Genomic DNA, 18,228 nt, shown 5'->3' with positions numbered 1-18,228 from the left:
AGATAACTGGCATCTCAGCATTTAGAGTGATTATTTATGTAGGCCTATGTTAGTGTGCGAGTTTATCAATGTGTGTGCTCTTGTGCTGACATAGCTTTGACTAATTTGGCCAGAATCATGTCTTTCTGTACTGTGGTCAGTTAAATCTATATTTGTCTCTTCATAGCAGGTAATATTGATTGCCATGAGTTTAAGTCACTCAGATCAGTCCACACACACAAACCAAATGAGCCCAGCACACCCAAGTGGACCCTGGCACAAATCCCACTTCTGTGACTCAGTTCCTGTCAAACATGACAAAGACACAAATCAGGAATCTTAGCAAGATGTGGGTAGGAAGACTGAATAAATAAAATGAATGCCTGAATGTACCAATAGGTTTTGCAATACTTGTGGTTCCTCCTTCCTGAAACCTTTGTTTTCTTTTCCTTTCTTTAATCTACTTTTCTTTTCTGCAAAGCCAAGGCCATTGCCAAGAAGTGATATTAAAAGTATTTCACATCATGCACTTCGGCTTCTTATCTACCATGACATAGTACTCTAAACAATCAACTCAGATGAAGACGGAACACAAGATGTCAACTATCCAAATTTAATTAGCCGGTTAGAGGATTTGTGTTGTGAAATACAGTAGCTGAATCAAAAAATAGCTGTGCTTTACACATCGTTAAGATTTTCAAACATTGGTTTTGCATGAATGGAGATATCCGTGATCCGTCAAAGGCAATGTGTACAAGGTCCCCTGAGCAAAATGGTCACCAGGAGTCAAGCTCGGGTCTTCACCTTGAGACTTGTCGTCCCCATGTCACATGTCTACAGTGAGAGATCCGGGGCAAAACAAAAAACATTCACACTCTGTCAATTTGGTCTTTTTTTAAATACGAGATAGAAACAATCACATTTGTGTACAATCAACAGAGAAAAAAACAACACCCCTACTAGATTGTAAAATAGAAACGTGCATGATACCACCAGGGGGCAATGTCTCTCACAGTGAGCAACAAGGAAGTGACTGCAGTTTTTTCTTCTTTTAACAACTGTGCATTTCAGATTTCAAAGAACATTTCTCAGGTTTCAGTGTGATACCATATGCCTCTGGTACTCTGTAACTAACCAAACTCATAACTACGTCATACTGACAAATATAAGATAGAAATACATATAAAATTTTAACTCCACTAAATTGATCAAACACTACATCAAAAATCAAATGTCACCTGTAGTCCAAATCATACATGTTCGACTACCGTTTTTGTGGGTGATAAGCGCTATAAAGGCTAGGTGTAATCTTTTATAACATTTAAAATGTGTTTTTTTTAAATGTGTTATGTTTACCTCATAGCGCAGTTGCCTGACAGCGAGAAAGTCCTGGGTTCGAACTCTGGGGTAGTCCAACCTTGGGGGTCTTCGCGGGTCGTCCTCTGTGTGGTGTGAGTTTGCATGTTCTCCCTGTGTCTGCGTGGGTTTCCTCCGGGTGCTCCGGTTTCCTCCCACAGTCCAAAGACACGTAGGTCAGGTGGATCGGCCGTACTAAATTGTCCCTAGGTGTGAATGTGTCGGCCCTGTGGTAGCCTGCCACCCAGCGACTACTGAGATAGACTCCAGCATCCCCGTGACCCTGAGAGCAGGATAAGCAGTTTGGATAATGGATAGATGGATGTTTACCTCATCCCAAAGACTTAGACAATGTTTTTTTTCCTTCAGTTTGTAAGAACACATGGCTTTAGAGTCACATATCCATGTAGGCATGTTAATTTTACTCTAGCGTTGTGCTCTGATGTACAAACTGATGAACAAATCTGATGTACACCTTGTGATCACAGCAACCTGCAAAAACTGATTTATTGAAATAAAATCACTGCAAGTGCTAAAAGTCTAACTGTGTGTGTGTTTATGTGTGTGTGTGTGTGTGTGTGTGTGTGTGTGTGTGTGTGTGTGTGTGTGTGTGTGTGTGTGTGTGTGTGTGTGTACCAGTAGTAGTAGCAGCAGCAGCAGCACGAGAACTGGTGGATTTGAGATGAATGGTTTTTTAGATTATCTGACACATGTGGTTAGGCTAGACATCTCAGTACAGCACAGTAGGAAGCAGAACTTGTGTAGGGTTCAACAGGTCTGACTCAATAGGCCTCACCAATGAGTACAGGAAGAATTGCAGGAAGAATGTGTTGTATTTCTAGGAGTGGCATATGGTAGGCGTTCTGGCATTTCACACTCTCCAACCTAACCAATTACATAGAGCTTTGTGTTTCTGTAGGTGTCTCTTGCATACACCGTCATAGGACGTTTTCTAAAAATAGACTTGATTCCATTTTTTTTAATTTAAAAAGAAAAAGACAGCTATTTATTCAAAAAAATGTCTGAATGAAAAACATGCAAAGAGCTTTAGAGATCAATTTAAAAAATGAACGACTCTTATTTAAGGGAGTACGTACAAAATACAAAAAATAAAATCACTTGTGCAATTTTATGTTTCTAGTAAACACCACATGGGTAGACTATTAAATAGCTTCACCATGGAAGTAGGGTCACTACGGGGGGGGGGGGGCATAGGTAATAGAAGTAACCATTAAAGAGTACAGACCTCTCCTTCCATACACAATGGCACAACATAAGCACACAATGACACACAGTGGCACAATACTTGTTTGCAGATATCCGTGGCTGAAAACATTCTTTTTCCCATTCTCATTTGATGCCTTTACAAAAGGAATGAGAGACACTGGCTTTCAGAAGCCACAAAGACTGTATGTGTGTCTGTGAAAGTCACATGCACTTTTCTACAAATGTGAACCAATGCTGGTACAAGCCAGAAGCAAAATGATGCCGTCCTCAAAAAATCTATTGTGTATTTTGTCCAACATGAAAACACAATAAACTTAATTTTGTTCGCAAAGCTCATCGTGAGCATCAGCTCGCCTTTTGATTTGTGGACTCCAGGGCAGCAAAGCATAAAGAAGAAAGGGTATATAGTCCTCTGCCTCAACTGAGACAATCCACTAAGTTTTCATTCAGTTTGCAGGGACTAACTTTTATAAGGGATGCATTTCTGTAATTCAATGTCACAGTACAACCATTTTACAATCATTCAATTCTGATAAAAGGTACATGTGCATTCATTTAAAAACTGGCAGGGTTGAAAACATCTGAACATACAGACTGTCTTAATGACCAGATACTACAGAGCTGAGGGTTATAACAAGAAAGGTTATTCAAATCAACAGAATGACCTGATTCAATCATCATCATCACCACCACCACCATTGTCGTCGTCATCGTCATCATCATCATCATCGTCCTCTTCTCCCTCTTCCTCCTCCTCATCACCACTGCTAGGCTCAGACTCTTCATCTGAACTATCAATCTCTATTATATAAAGCAGACATATATAGGCACATACAGGCAGGCAATTGCACATACACACAAAAACATACAGTGAGATAATGATAGCTAACTGGGGTAATCAGAGGTGCAGCAACTTTTAACCATCTAAAACCAATTTCCTATTATTTGGAGTCAAACTGAGGGATGTGTAGCAGGATCTTTTGAATTGAGTCGGTATTGGGCAAGCCCATATCAGCCAACTGATGCACACCAAGCTGCACTGTGGTTCTTTGGGGCAATAGTGCTTGCAAAATAATATCACTAAAAAGAGCTATTTTATGGCACTATGAGGCTCAGAATGTTTTTGGAGGAGTCAAAAGGGTCTTTGCCACAATATCAAATATAGAATAATATACAGATGGGTGACAAATTAAAGGAAAAACCTGAATAATTGACCCCTACAGTGAGGGGTCCTGGCGGCTCCATTATGCTGTGGGGGGCATTTTCCTGACATGGTTTGGGTCCACTTAATAATGATAATAATAATTTCATTTATATTGCACTTTTCTAAAACAATGTTACAAAGTGCTTCACAACCCCCCCCCCAAAAAAAACCAGACAAGGCAAAAATAAGAGTAAGACCAAATAAGTAAGAGTAAAAATTAAAACAGTATAAATAAAAACAAATACCAGACATTTTGTAAAAGCTTCCATAAAAAAGAAAAGTTTTAAGACGAGATTTAAAAGAAGCTAGAGACTTGGTTTGTCTTAGCTCAACAGGAAGAGAGTTCCATAGTGTGGGGGCTCAAACAGCAAAAGCCTGATCATTCAGATCATTTGTAACAAACCAGGACCTGGGAATAACTAGCAGGACTCCAACTGCAGATCTTAATGGTCGAGGGGGCATATACCAAGTCAATAAATCACAAATGTATGAAGGAGCAAGACCATTTAAAGCCTTACAATTGAGCAGTAAATATTTAAAATCAATTCGAAATATAACAGGGAGCCAGTGTAGGGAAGCAAGCACAGGAGTGATATGGTCATGCCTACTTGTCCCAGTAATGAGCTGAGCAGCGGCATTTTGTACCAACTGGAGGTGGTGCAGGGAGCCTTTGCTGATACCAGAATAAAGTGCATTACAATAGTCAAGCCGAGAATAGATAAAAGCATTAACAACTTTTTGCAGATCGGCAATTGATAAAAATGACCTAATTTTGGAGATTAGTTTGAGCTGCGAAAAGCATGACTCAACAACATGTTTGATATGATTATCAAAACTGAGGTTAGCATAGACAATTACCCCAATATTCCTAGTAGCCTGCTTAAGACTACCTGACAGACCACCAAGGGCTGATGGAATTTTCAGGATCGAACAGAATGACCTCAGACCATCATTAAATTCGAGAAAAAATTCGAATATCCAGGATTTTATGTCAGGGAGGCAAGTTGTGAGATTTGCTAGGGTGCTAGGATCTGTGGGTTTTAGTGGCGTATAACTGAGTGTTGTCAACATGAAAATGGTAGAGCACATTGTGATTTTGAATGATCTGGCCAAGGGGCAGCATGAAAGAGAAGGGGGCCAAGAACTGAGCCTTGAGGGACCCTTGGAAAAAAGGGTCACTGCAAATCAATACAAAGTTATTCTGAGTGATCATCTTTATCCTAACCTCGAGCAGACATAATATGGTAAGCGCATTTGCCCTGACGATTTACATTGTAGCTTGGTGCGTAGCAGTCGGCTGATGCTTGCTTGTTCAAGACAGAATCAGTTTAAAAGATTCGGCTGCCCATTGCGTAGTTTGATTCCCAACGATAGGGAAAAAGGGCATGGGTTCAAAAATACCAGCGTTTTCCTTTAATTCATCTCACCATACCTCAAAAGGCAGAATAAAAGAAAGAAAGAAACCTATGAGAATACAATACCCACACGCCACAGCCTGGAACCAATCCCGACATGTCCTCACTCCAAAGCACCACAGAGAATTGATGCACTGTTTCCATCCATAGACAAATTTTAACCAGAACAGTAGTTGATTAAGATGTCTCCACTAAAAAAAAACCAGTCCATGGTTCTCTGGGGTCACATTTCTTCACCCAAGTTCACACTTGTGAGTAGCATTTTTCTCCATGTTGTAAAACAACAGCTGTTATTCTGGGCTGTGTTTTAAACAAAAAGAGGGAATGCTTTGCCAAGAGCAAGGTTAAACAAGCTGTATAATAAGCAAAAGAAGTAAGCTGACTCAGTTCACAAGAGCACTATGAAAGACTCAAGTGCTCATTTTTGCTTTTCATGATTGACATCAATTTTGCTTGTTATCAATTACATTCTGTTTTAGGTAAAGAATCACACAATAACATAATCCTGTAAAATTTGGTAGCAGATATTGAAATTAATCTTCAACCAAACAAAAATCCTGTAACATTTAACTATGTTAAAGACTGAGCCATTTTTTTTTTGATTTGATGAGCCAATGAGAGCTGAGGCTGCTTCCACAACATGGCCAGCATGGTTGAAGGTACTGTTGTAATTTGAGGTCAGTGAACAAGCTTAAATAAAAATACTTTTTTGGGGAAAATTCTCCATCATATATACATCTCTATGATTAAAAACATGATAAAATGAGAAAAATCAAGCCAAGACATTGATAAATTGCTATCGACTTTCGATAAAAACGTTAAAATTGATACCTTATATCCCTAATAGTGTGGTGAGTTAGCTAGTATTGGTTGATTCAGGGACCAGCATACATGGAAGAAGGAACAACCCACAACCCCAATGGTCATTAGTCTCTTCCCAAAGAGAGGACCCCAAACAGACTCTGCCAAAGCCAAACTGCCAACTCCACACTACTCCCAAGCACAGGGGGAGAGGAAGAGGCTAGGCCCTCTGACCCTCACCATACGGTGGGATCCTTCCTCTCCCGTTCGTGCATTTCGATGTTTGTCTCAGAGCGCCTCCTCCGGCAGAACTTCACCAGCACGACGATCCCCAGGATAAGCAGGATTATGCCACAGGCACCTCCCACTGCTGCTGCCAGGAGGCCAATCTCAGATAAGGTGACTATAAAAAATAAAACCCAAACACAGGGCAGCTAGGTATCTATTTTATGGATATTGTCAAATCTAAGCTTTCTCCGGCTGTCAGGGCATCAGTTTATGCATGATGTAATCTCACCTTTGTTGACGACCTTGAGTATAATTTCTCCGTTTCTGCCATGTACATCTGGCTTGTTGTGCACCTGGCAGATGTAGGTGCCGTTAAAGGTCGGAGGCACCTCATGCAGGGTGATTGAAGCATCGTTTCTCATGATATCCCCTGACCATACAGCATGGTCTTTGAAACGACCTGATGTAGGAGGATATGATGTCTCATGGTAATAGAACACCTGACAAAAAAAGTTGGGAACCAAATTTTAATAAACAATCAAACTAACTCATAGCCTCCCAAAGCCAGCCTAAATGTTGCAAACTCAGTTTTTGCTCTTAAGAGATATAGGGTCATCACTAGATGGCTACGCTATGCTAGATGCTCCCTCCCAGATCCTTAGCCCAACTTTAACCACACCAATTCCATGCCTAAACTTAGCCATCTCTCTAACCTTATTGGTTAATGAGCAGGACTTCTGCCCTTTCTAGCATGGCCACCTAGTGACAACCAAGATACTATAGTCGTCTGGAAAGAATCGTTTGAGAATCAATTGAGCCTCGCAGCTGGAACCAGTCAGGGAACTATGGGTAGCAATTTAGATGATGACAACAAGCAGCATAGTATTTTGAAAACAATAGAGAAGTTAGCGTTGATGCTGCTATAGAATTAGTTTTATCAGAGCTGGAGTTCACTCCCTCATTTAAATATGATTAAAAAATTAATGCATTGAAGGGATAGCTGAGATATAATAACTAGCTAAATGGACTGACCTGTTAGTGGTAGTGGTGTTTACTACTAGCTGACCAGTGCATGTGGAAATGTGGTGCTTTGGTTCTAAACCATGGGATGTGCAGCTCCGACTGGTTAAAGGCAGATTCAATCACCAGGAAATAAATTTTGGTCATAGCCCATTGACGATGCCCTCAACACAAACCAATACCTATTGGGCCTTGCTAGACCACAAAGAGCAAAACAAGAGTTGTAAGATGACTTTGTGAGGCAAACTAACTAAGGGTATTTACATTAGGGGCCTTTCCAGGATTTGAGGACATTCGGGGCTTAGCCTGGACTTCTGTAGGGGGGTCTGGGCGATCTTTCCCCAAACAAGCACTATTTTGATGCTTTTTATGCACTCTGGCACCTTATTTACATTCAAAGTACTTGTCTTAATTATTGAAAAATTGAAATGTGCGCCTCAAAAACTGTTGTTTGCTCTCTAGATTAATTATGAATTGTCATGTGAAAAATATTAGTAGTTGTTTGTAATTAGTATTGAGTAGAAACCGAATACTTCACAACCGCTATCATTGAACATTTATTGACATGCTACAGTACCAGACCAGAGGAAAAAAGTTAAATGTATTTATGTGAACATTAGTTTATTGGAATATTAAATTTTCTTTCACACACACACACACACACACACACACACAGAGTTAATTTAGAGACCTTCATTTATTTTGACAGGCTGTCATGTTACGAAGACTATCGGACATTCACACACACGTTACGTTTTTTTGTCGGACTTCACATAGGCATAAATATAAAATTATATTCGGGGCTACACTCAAAACGTTCGGGGCTTAAGCCCAGGCAAAATGACCTGGCAATGCTGATGATTTACATGACTATCATGGGTAACATACCGACTCCTCAGGTCCTTGGTTCAGGGGACGGAAGTTCCAGGACACAATCACAGATTGGGCCTGCACTGGGCTACGGGAACTAAAGGTACACTTCAGTCTCACATTTGTCCCATTGACTGCTTCCACTTCACTTGAAGTGAAGATTTCCATCCCACTGACTTGTAGTAACCCTGCAGAGCAACCCAGTGAGAAAAAAATGTTTGAGGTTACGTACATATCAAACACACACACAAACAATAGAAATAAGTCTCAAACTTCCCTCTCACCGAGTTTCCTATTCACAACTCATTTTCTTCCTTCAGTTCTGGAGATATTTATTTTATCATCGAGGCCAAACTGCAGACTAGCTGGCACAGACCATGCTGTAAGAGACCTTGTCTCCACTGTTATTTTGAAAACAGAATCCTCCAGAAGGCACACAAAAAGTATATCAATTAACAGGATATTAATATGGCCATGTCATAACTTCTTCATCAAAACAACAACCCACATCTTCTCTGTTAATTCAGCAATTGGATGGCAGTCAACAGAAAGGTCCTTCACAGTTGAGAGTCAGGTGGTACATGCCTCAAATAATGCTAGTATTTATGGGTTATTTCAAACCACTAAACTACATCTGCATAAATCATTGTGCCTATTGCACAGAAACTGGTCCATTGTATGTGGAAGCTCAGGTAACAAATGTCATTTTGGGTGGGCGTCCGGGTGGCGTAGCGGTCTATTCCGTTGCCTACCAACACGGGGATCACCGGTTCAAATCCCCGTGTTACCTCCGGCTTGGTCAAGCATCCCTACAGACACAATTGGCCGTGTCTGCGCGTGGGAAGCCAGATGTGGGTATGTGTCCAGGTTGCTGCACTAGTGCCTCCTCTGGTTGGTCAGGGCACCTGCTCAGGGGGGAGGAGGAACTGGTGGGAATAGTGGGATCCTCCCACGTGCTATATCCTACTGGTGAAACTTCTCACTGTCAGGTGAAAATAAGCAGCTGGTGATTCTACATGTATCAGAGGAGGCATGTGGTAGTCTTCAGCCCTCCCCGGCTCGGCAGAGGGGGTGGAGCAGTGACCGGGTCAGCTCAGAAGAGTGGGCTAATTGGCCGGATACAATTGGGGAGAAAAAGGGGAGGGGGGTTAAAATATGAGAGGATACCTGAAAATTGACAGAGCTTGGACAGAAAATGTATGGAGCTGTGTGTATCTTGGTAAATGGTCTGCCATGCCACAGGTTAATGTTTATGTGAATGTTATCAGAATTTCAATACAACATTCCTCATATCAGACGCCGCCCATAGAAAGGGAGTACACTGGAAAACATAGGTATTGGGACGGTCAAGAAAAACTGTTATCTCTGTTATATACTGCTGAAATCTGATTTCAGATGAAAAGAGGACTATGAGGCAAAAACACAGATTGTCAGCTTTGACTTCTGGGTATTTTTTCCATTCATTTTAAACCATGTTGCTGTCTTCCGTTCCCTCATTTTCAGGTGAGAAAGACTTTTAGAAAACTAGTGTTAAGTTTGGTTTGATCGCTTACATCTTGCATGTAACCACTCCTTCAAGTCTGTCACACATTGACATCACCGGACTCTTGATATCTGTCTTTGGGATGCTCTGCTGAGCTTTAACGAAAGCCTCTTTCAGCTGATGTGACCGCAGTTTCCTCTTCAGTGACTGAAATATATGCTAAATTGGATTTAAATCAGGACATCGACTGAGCCATTTTAAAATTTTCCACTTCTCTCCTTCATGATGACCTTTTTGGTTCGGGGTTCAGTATGATTTGGATCTGTGTCTTGTTGCATTAAGAAATCCCGCTGAAAAGCTTGAATGTTTTTGTTTTTTTTGGACGTGGAAAGACAAGATGTTCCTGTACATGTCAGTTTTCATTCTGATGCCTCCATCAACTGTTACAGTTCTAGAGGCAGAAATGCATGTACATGCCTTAACACTACTGCCCCTACACTTCAGTGATGAGGTAGGGTGCCTAGGATCAATTGCACTACCTATCTTTCTCCACTTTCCCCTTTCTGATACTTCATCTCTCTCCTTTGTTCATAACGCTTTGCTCCAGGATTCCCCAGGCTCATCTTTATACTTTTCAAATTCCGAAGCATCTTATGTATTTATCCTATCAAAGTCATGGGTGAATGGTGACTAGTGATATTTCCAACTCTGCACTGTGATTTCTTTAGATTTTTTATGTTTCATTTATTCATTTTCAGGGGGGTCATCATAGCTCTAAGATAATCTGACTGTGAAAGCAGGAGAAAAAACAAAGAGAGCTCACGCACTTATGTAACTATGCTGGATGTGTGCCATTTTTAAGCATTAATAAAGTGTGATAATACTGCGAAGAACTGAGTCTGGGTCCTCTACGACAGTCTGGTAAAACAACTGTCACGACAGGGATTTAACATGCCAAATGCACAAGAGGAAGACAGGTAGCAGCAACGAGTGCGAGGAAGAAGTGAAATTGTGGCTACCAAACAGATACCACAGCATCAATATCTAAAACCCAAGTTGAACCGTATCTTTATTTTGTTTGGCTGTGGGGAAGGTGTTGATATAACAGCACTGGCAACTCCACTTCATTTTGAAAGAATCTGTAGGATCTGTGAAGTGGTCAACCGCCTCTACAATGACCACAAACGTACATAGGTGTCAACAAATAAGTTTAACAAAAATGGCAATATTCAGGACGACTGTAACTTCAATTACATTTCCCTCTTAATGGATGAGCCCAAAACAACACCAATCTTCTGGTGTGTTCAGTCTGAATCTTTCAAAGGGCCAGTGGTTAAAGTTTAATAGGGATCATATTGTGAGTTCCAATGCATTCCTTCAGTCCCCTCCCCCAAATGGATTACAAAATTCCTTATAAAAAGAAAGTCCAGGAATACTCAGTTAGCCTCAACAATGAGGAATTAAAGCAAAAATGTGCAATTCTTCTCCATTAATGAATCATTATTTCATCCATTTGGACTATAAGATCAGGTAGTATTATACTAACTGGCCTCTGTACCGTTATTGAAACTTTTTGACCGGGTCAAATCAACACTGGTGCAGCAGCAAACGCAAACATGTTGGAAACACCTCTAGCATGAAATCCGATTAAAAAGTGATGTCAGTGTGGCCATGCTTATATATAAAACCACTATGAACATACTTAATAGGTTTTTGTCATTGTGATGTACCTGCAGAATAAACTTTTTTGTTGTAGATTGCATACCCCATTCACAAACAGGCCTACCTTAAATTCTGCTTGGGTGCAACTCTACTTCAACATCTCCCTCCAGATGCCAATGTTAAAGAACCCCTTTAACATTTTCTGTTTGTAATTAAAATGGGAAAACTCAGCATTCAATGGGAGAGTAAAAGATGGAGATTCAAATAGCTTGCTCCCACTTACTAGAAGTATACCATACAACAAAAAGAGACAGATTTAACCCAACAGAAACTTCACCAAAAAACTAGAATTTACAGTTGGGTTAATGTGTGATTTCACTGATGTTGAGCAATAGCAATGTTAACCACTTTATCAAGTGTGGGAGTGTATCTTAACAGCCTGAAAGAGTCAACAGACCACACAGTCTTACATTCAAATACATTCGATCATAGGAAACAAGGAAACAGCAACATATCATCTCAGTCAGACATGCAAGACGATTCTGCCACTGCTGGAGAGGAAATTAAACAAGTCCCGCTCTGTGTTTTGAACACTTCACCATCTGTGTATTTAGATCATCCATAAAAAGAAAACCACATATCTGGTAATTTCCATATAACTGTCACACCAATAAGAAAACGGAGACTCCCCACCCTGACCCACAGCCATCCACATCTATCACTCGAGGTGCTTTGCAGTTTGCCTGTCCAAACAGCTCCTCGTGGTGATACAATTGCGGCAGCTATGGCTGAAGTCTGCACAAAAAAGAGCAAATCTGACAACCTCGAGAGGGAGGGGCACTTTTATCAGCGCCTTTAAAAGCCCCACATACCTCTGACCATGTGCACCCTTAGGACAAGACAAGTCTTTACATTTAAAATCCTACCTGTAACCTGCATTGTCACCTTTAAAAAAAAGAAAAAAGTCTGTTGCCACGACTTCAAAGGATCTACAGCAAACCCAACCCAGAGCTTTGAATGAAAGTAAGACTACCACTCATGTTATATTCAGTCTGATACATTTGATCTTGAATTTAAAGAGAGTTTACCGTCAAAGATTGAAAGATTCAAAGGGTTTATTCATCATAGACTTCACGTACAAGTACAATGGGCAGTGAAATGCTTGCTTTGTTTGTGTGCCAAACTCTAAAATATGCAAGAAGTAGAACAACGCCTGTATATATATATATATATATATTGTAATGTGTCTACTTATCCATGCACGTTACAGTTCCTGGACTGCCCCCGAATTCGCTACAATATATCAAAATACATATATATATATGTGTGTGTGTGTGTGTGTGTGTGTGTGTGTGTGTGTATGTGTGTGTGTGTGTGTGTGTGTGTGTGTGTGTGTGTACACAAATGTGAAAAAGTCTGTATGTAGGAAAGAGGAAAGTGTCAGGTTTTTTTTAAGGCGTCAGTAGTAACATTTCTTCAATATGTTTACACAGTAAACACAATACAAGTTATTTATGTTACTGTTATTTGATGTTAAGTGGTGTCAAGTGTTGTTTGGTGGTAAGTTTTTTAATGCATGTTACTTGGAATTGGTTCACTTTCACATCCTCTTCAGGAAAACGTTTGATTCTTAATCATTAATTATCCCCTGTGGTGTCCAGATGAACTGATTCAACTTTCTGTGATTTCCATTTGATTATTGACTACGAATTTATTTATAGTCTCTGATCACACCTAGTATGCCTCAATACACCTTGTCGACAATAGAAATCACATGGTTCAAAGGAGGTGTTATCAAGGCCCCTTCAAAATGTCTCTTAAGAATCCAGTCGTTCCTTGTTATTTAATCTTACATTAGTGTACTAGGCTATAAAGGCTCCTTCGAATTCGCCTTCTTAGCGACAGTATTTGCTTTTAATGAGCACCGCTAGAGAAGAAAAAAAAAGGTAAAGTAAATAGAAGGAAAGGGCTGCCGTGGCTTATGGGGTAACATTCAGGGAGTTGTCTGACTCACCTGGCACCACGAATCCTCCGAGGAAAGCGACAAGCTGGAGCCATATCCGATACATGGGACCCAGAAGTGATACTACCTGTGAACCGCCGCCTGGAAGACTTCTATCAGAGTCCCTTCATGCAACGGCAACTTTTTTCTTTTTTCTTTCTTTTTTTTGGGACAGTCATAAACGTGCCACCAGCAAATTCCGGGCAAAAAAGAAAACAAAGAAGAAAAAAAGCAACGTCAGTCCGGTAGATTCAAATGTAATGACCCAGGGTTTGAAACGTAGAAGTCACTTTTTCCGTGCGCTACACACCTTTCCGTCGCTCGCGGGCGGCTTCTGCACGGCCTGCATAACCTGTTCCGTATAGGCTGTCTGTCGTAACGATCCACCCCGTAGCCTCCCAATCAGGGTCGGACTTGGAACAAAATTCTGCCCTGGCAATTTTCGTCTGGACCGGCCCCCTTTTACCTCAACATATGTACTTATGAGTCGCATAAAGCAATACCGGGCTATTTATAACATATAGGCTAAGCAATAGATACCTCATTGGCACCCTAACACCAGGTGTACTTAGTACAGGGTTTCATGAAATAATGTAATAAATAAATGGACAATGAATTGCCTGAAGGAAGAGTCAGCACCCCCAAGAGGCGCATTTAGGATTTTATTCATTTGACAATGGCAACCCAACTCCCGACGCACTTGTGCTACAATCTTAAGTAAAACACATATGACATAATCATATGTCATGAAAATAGTCTATGACAAAATGCAATGCTGTCACCATGAAACACAACAGCTAAATTCAATTTTCACACTGGACAAAAGCTTTCATTAATGTAGACCTCGTCTAATGATGATCTGGAAATGTTCCATTTCTTTTTCCGCTCCATCTTTTTGCTTTTTGGGACCTTCATCCGGTTCAGGCTAGCTTTACCTTTGATCTGAACTTTTAGTTTCCCCTCGTTCTCTCTTGATTTGATTATTTCCCGCTTGACCTCTGACATTACATGGATGGACACATCCTGTTGAAGGGGTGGGGGGAGGACGAGGGTAGCACTTCCTGCACATGCCTTACAGTATAGGTAGCCTATTGAAAACTGGGACCATGTAACCCCAATTAGATGGCTTGTTCCAACATCAAGTGGGCCGCGGGCGGCAGGAGGAATTTCCCCCCCACATTTTCCCCCACATTGCTGGCCTTGTGGGCCAGCCCATCCGGCATTTGCCAGAGTTGCCAGTCCGAGCCTGCTCCCAATGCAGGTGAGACTTTTTTGTGTGCATATAAACACATCGACAATTTTTGTCAGTTATATTAGCCTCAGTGATATATATTGACTTTAAAGGTTAATTGCCAACAAGTCAAAGTAGCCCCACCTCTTGTTAAAATGTTGTGGCTCATTCACTGATCTGAGAAGGGTCTGTCTGTGGATTGCAAGACAGGGACAGAAGGTGTAGGGGTGGAACTTCTAGCAGGACTCATATCACTTGCCCTAACTTTAACCTTCCAACCTTAATCTCGGCGGGGGGGCGGAGTCTTGTAATGGGGGGCTTTCTGAAACTGACAAGTGGGCATTTCTTGTACTGATGTGGGCGTGTGTTGTACTTTCTCCTGCAGTCCACAGATAGATACTGTTGATTGATCTGGCGGTGGACTGAGGTCACCTCTAACTCCTCCCATCTCTACCTTCTCCAACTTTCAATCGACATTTCTAAGTAACGGATGTCACATAGGCCACACTTTTAGTAATAACCTTATTTACAGTCTTTTGGCCACAATGTACTCTTAATTTCAGCAGCGAGCAGCAGTATGGTTTCATGCCATGAAAGAGCACCACAGATGCGATGTTTGCTTTGAGAATGTTGATTGAGAAGTATAGAAAAGGCCAGAAGGAGTTAAATTGTGTCTTTGTAGATTTAGAGAAAGCATACGACAGGGTGCAGAGAGAGGAGGTGTGGTATTGTATGAGGAAGTCGGGAGTTGCAGAGAAGTATGTAGGAGTCGTGCAGGATATGTATGAGAGAGGTGTGACAATAGTGAGGTGTGCAGTTGGAATGACAGATGGGTTCAAGGTGGAGGTGGGATTACATCAAGGATCGGCTCTGAGCCCTTTCTTGTTTGCAATGGTGATGGACAGGTTGACGGACAAGATCAGGCAGGAGTTTCCATGGACGATGATGTTCGCGAATGACATTGTGATCTGTAGCGAGATTAGGGTGCAGGTTGAGGAGAGCCTGGAGAGGTGGAGGTATGCACTGGAGAGAATAGGAATGAAAGTCAGTAGGAGCAAGACGGAATACCTATGCATGAATGAGAGGGAGGACAGTGGAATGGTCAGGATGCAAGGAGTAGAGGTGATGAAGGCATATGAATTTAAATACTTGGGGTCAACTGTCCAAAGTAACGGGGAGTGCAGGAGAGAGGTGAAGAAGAGAGTGCAGGCAGGGTGGAGTGGGTGGAGAAGAGTGTCAGGAGTGATTTGTGACAGAAGGGTACCAGCAAGAGTTAAAGGGAAGGTTTACAGGATGGTTGTGAGACCAGCTATGTTATATGGTTTGGAGACAGTGGCACTGACGAAAAGACAGGAGGTGGAGCTGGAGGTGGCACAGTTGAAGATGCTAAGATTTTCACTGGGAGTGATGAAGGACAGGATTAGGAATGATTATATTAGACGGACCGCTCAAGTTGGATGGTTTGGAGACAAAGCAAGAGAGGCAAGATTGAGATGGCTTGGACATGTGTAGAGGAGAGATGCTGGGTATATTGGGAGAAGGATGCTGAATATGGAGCTGCCAGGAAAGAGGAAAAGAGGAAGGCCAAAGAGGAGGTTTATGGGTGTGGTGAGGGAGGACATGCAGGTGGCTGGTGTGACAGAAGAAGACGCAGAAGACAGGATGAAATGGAAATGGATGATCCGCTGTGGCGACCCCTAACGGGAGCGGCCGAAGGTAGTAGTAGTAGTAGATACTCTTAATTTCAATATGATTTATTGCTGTATCAACAGGTTTTTAAGATCATATGGTTGCGGCTGCATTATGCTACTGTTGGATGAAGGAGAAGGAGAGGGGGAAGGCATGTCCAGAGAAAGCAGGAGAGGAGGAAGCGTAGGAGTGTGGAGGTGAGAGAAAGAACTTTGAATGTTGGCACTATGACTGTGCTGCCAGATCCTAAATGAACGGCGGCTTTTATTTTGACACGGAAGGAAGTTGAGTTTGGCGGTTGTCATGCATAGGCCACGAAGAAGAAAAAAAAATTCACGAAGAAGAAGAAGAAACATGGAGGGAGCTGACAGCGGGAGAGACGGATAGTGTGGCGTCAGCTGTAGATGCGTGCTGGTTGCGAGCCAACTAGTCGCAATTGAACCAAGACTGGAGTGGGGAGAGCTTCATCTTGCTGGCCATCTACAGGGATGCCACTGGTGGGCTAATTGATCCTTTTTTTGTCATAAGAATTCATTGCTGGTTAGCGTTGCTGTTGGAATTCATTGCTAATTAGTACTCTGGTATTGGGCTAATGTTAAAACGGTTAGCTAGTCACTCAGGTTGCCTTGCTGTGTAGTTTCTCATGTGTAGTTAAGTTAGCTTGAGGTTAGCCATGTTCTGTGCAATTAAGTGCAATGTGTATGGTTATCTATAGCATTAATTTGGTAAAGGATGCAGAATATGGGTGAGATTCATTTTGTTCATAACCATTTTGTTCATCCAAACTTAAAACTCATCTTTTTGCCTTAGCTTAAGTTCAGTGTTTCGCAACCTGTACTGGTGGGTCAGTTTCTGTCTCAATGAATTTACCAACCACTGTTCTGCAGATGATATTATAGTGTATAGATTATGACTAATTGATGACTTAATTGATTATGAATAATGACTATTGCAAACTGTTCTCTTCTCTCATATGTCTTTTCTTCTCTCTGTCTGAATGTCTTCTCCTTTCTCTTTTTCTGAGTGTGAATGGCGTCATGTGAGTCTCTCTTGTGTACACTTGCAGTCGATCCTCCCCCCAGGCCTCCGTGGTGACAGTGGTCGCCACCTGGATGCTGCTTGGCATTCCCCTCATCACATTTTTCTTTTTATATATCTTATATATATATATATCTTTTACATGGTGATGCTGGTCACGTGGCTTGGGTCCTGGGCTGTTCCGGTGGCATCTGGACACTGCTTGGCATCTTGCGCATCATATTCTTCATAAATTTTATCATTCCATTATAATTCTGTTTATCCTTTTTTAATGTTGTATTCTGTAAATTGTGTAAACACAACATCCATTGCACGTTGTCCATCTTGGGAGAGAGATCCCTCCTCTGTTGCTCTCCCTGAGGTTTCCTCCTATTTTTTCCCCCTGTTAAAGGGTTTCGTTAAGAGAGTTGTTCCTTATCCAATGAGAGGGTCTAAGGACAGGATGTTGTGTTGCTGTAAAGCCCACTGAGGCAAATTTGTAATTTGTGATATTGGGATATACAAACAAAACTGACTTGACTTGATCCTGAAAAAGAATGATTAAGTAAAAAATTAGGTTTATTTTTCTGTACTTGTGGAATAGAATTAGCAGTAATGGCAGCATTTTTTTTCTCTACTTGTATTGTAAATGTTTTTAGCCTAACAACGTAATCATCAAAAAGCTTGACAGTTGAAATAATTCAATTAAAACAAGACTAAGAAGATTGCTGTTTGAGTTGTGCCATACATTTCCTGCGGTTGGCTAAGGCCTTTTTCAAGTTTGGGCAGGAGCTTAAGCATATACCCCTAAATAACTTGACAATGACTGGTAAAGGGAGAAAGCTGGCTGACATGATGGAGAGAAGGAGGGTAGATATACTGTGTACAAGAGACCAGGTGGAAGGGGAGTAAGGCCAGGCGCATCGGAAGTGGGTTCAAACTCTTCTACCATGGTGCGGATGGGAGGAGAAATGAGGAAGGGTAATTCTGAAGGAAGAGTATGTCAAGAGTGTGTCGGACAGAGTGATGAGTATGAAGCTGGAA

General features: G+C 41.5%; 1 protein-coding gene across 5 annotated transcripts; it reads right to left on the bottom strand.

The window, feature by feature from the left end:
- Positions 1-583: 583 nt before the first annotated feature.
- On the bottom strand, positions 584-13,542 carry mpzl2b (myelin protein zero-like 2b). 5 transcript variants are annotated; one of them, XR_008810629.1, is made up of 5 exons: positions 13,260-13,542; positions 8,119-8,288; positions 6,500-6,710; positions 1,336-1,618; positions 584-813 (listed from the first exon to the last, which is right to left on the bottom strand). XR_008810629.1 is itself a non-coding variant. In XM_056285448.1 (4 exons), the coding sequence occupies exons 1-4, from the start codon at positions 13,312-13,314 to the stop codon at positions 3,233-3,235; spliced, it is 567 nt and encodes a 188-aa protein (XP_056141423.1). In that variant the 5' UTR covers positions 13,315-13,542; the 3' UTR covers positions 2,343-3,232. The 5 variants fall into 5 exon arrangements, 2 of the variants coding, with proteins under 2 accessions (XP_056141423.1, XP_056141422.1); XR_008810628.1 differs by lacking the exons at positions 584-813; positions 1,336-1,618 and adding exons at positions 3,335-3,363; positions 5,252-6,385; XM_056285448.1 differs by lacking the exons at positions 584-813; positions 1,336-1,618 and adding an exon at positions 2,343-3,363.
- Between the last annotated feature and the right edge of the window lie 4,686 nt (positions 13,543-18,228).

Source organism: Lampris incognitus, chromosome 8, assembly GCF_029633865.1.
Source record: "Lampris incognitus isolate fLamInc1 chromosome 8, fLamInc1.hap2, whole genome shotgun sequence".
NCBI classification, from domain to species: Eukaryota; Metazoa; Chordata; class Actinopteri; order Lampriformes; family Lampridae; genus Lampris; species Lampris incognitus.
The sequence above is the reverse complement of the archived record's forward strand: the minus strand, read 5'-3'. Positions and strand labels throughout refer to the sequence as shown.

Coding starts and splice junctions, on each gene's coding strand:
- mpzl2b (XM_056285447.1), bottom strand. CDS start 13,314: ATGTATCGGATATGGCTCCAGCTTGTCGCTTTCCTCGGAGGATTCGTG. Junction 8,289..13,259: donor CGGAGGATTCGTGGTGCCAG/GTGAGTCAGACA, acceptor GTTGCTCTGCAG/GGTTACTACAAGTCAGTGGG. Junction 6,711..8,118: donor ACCAAGGACCTGAGGAGTCG/GTATGTTACCCA, acceptor TTTTTTTGTCAG/GTGTTCTATTACCATGAGAC.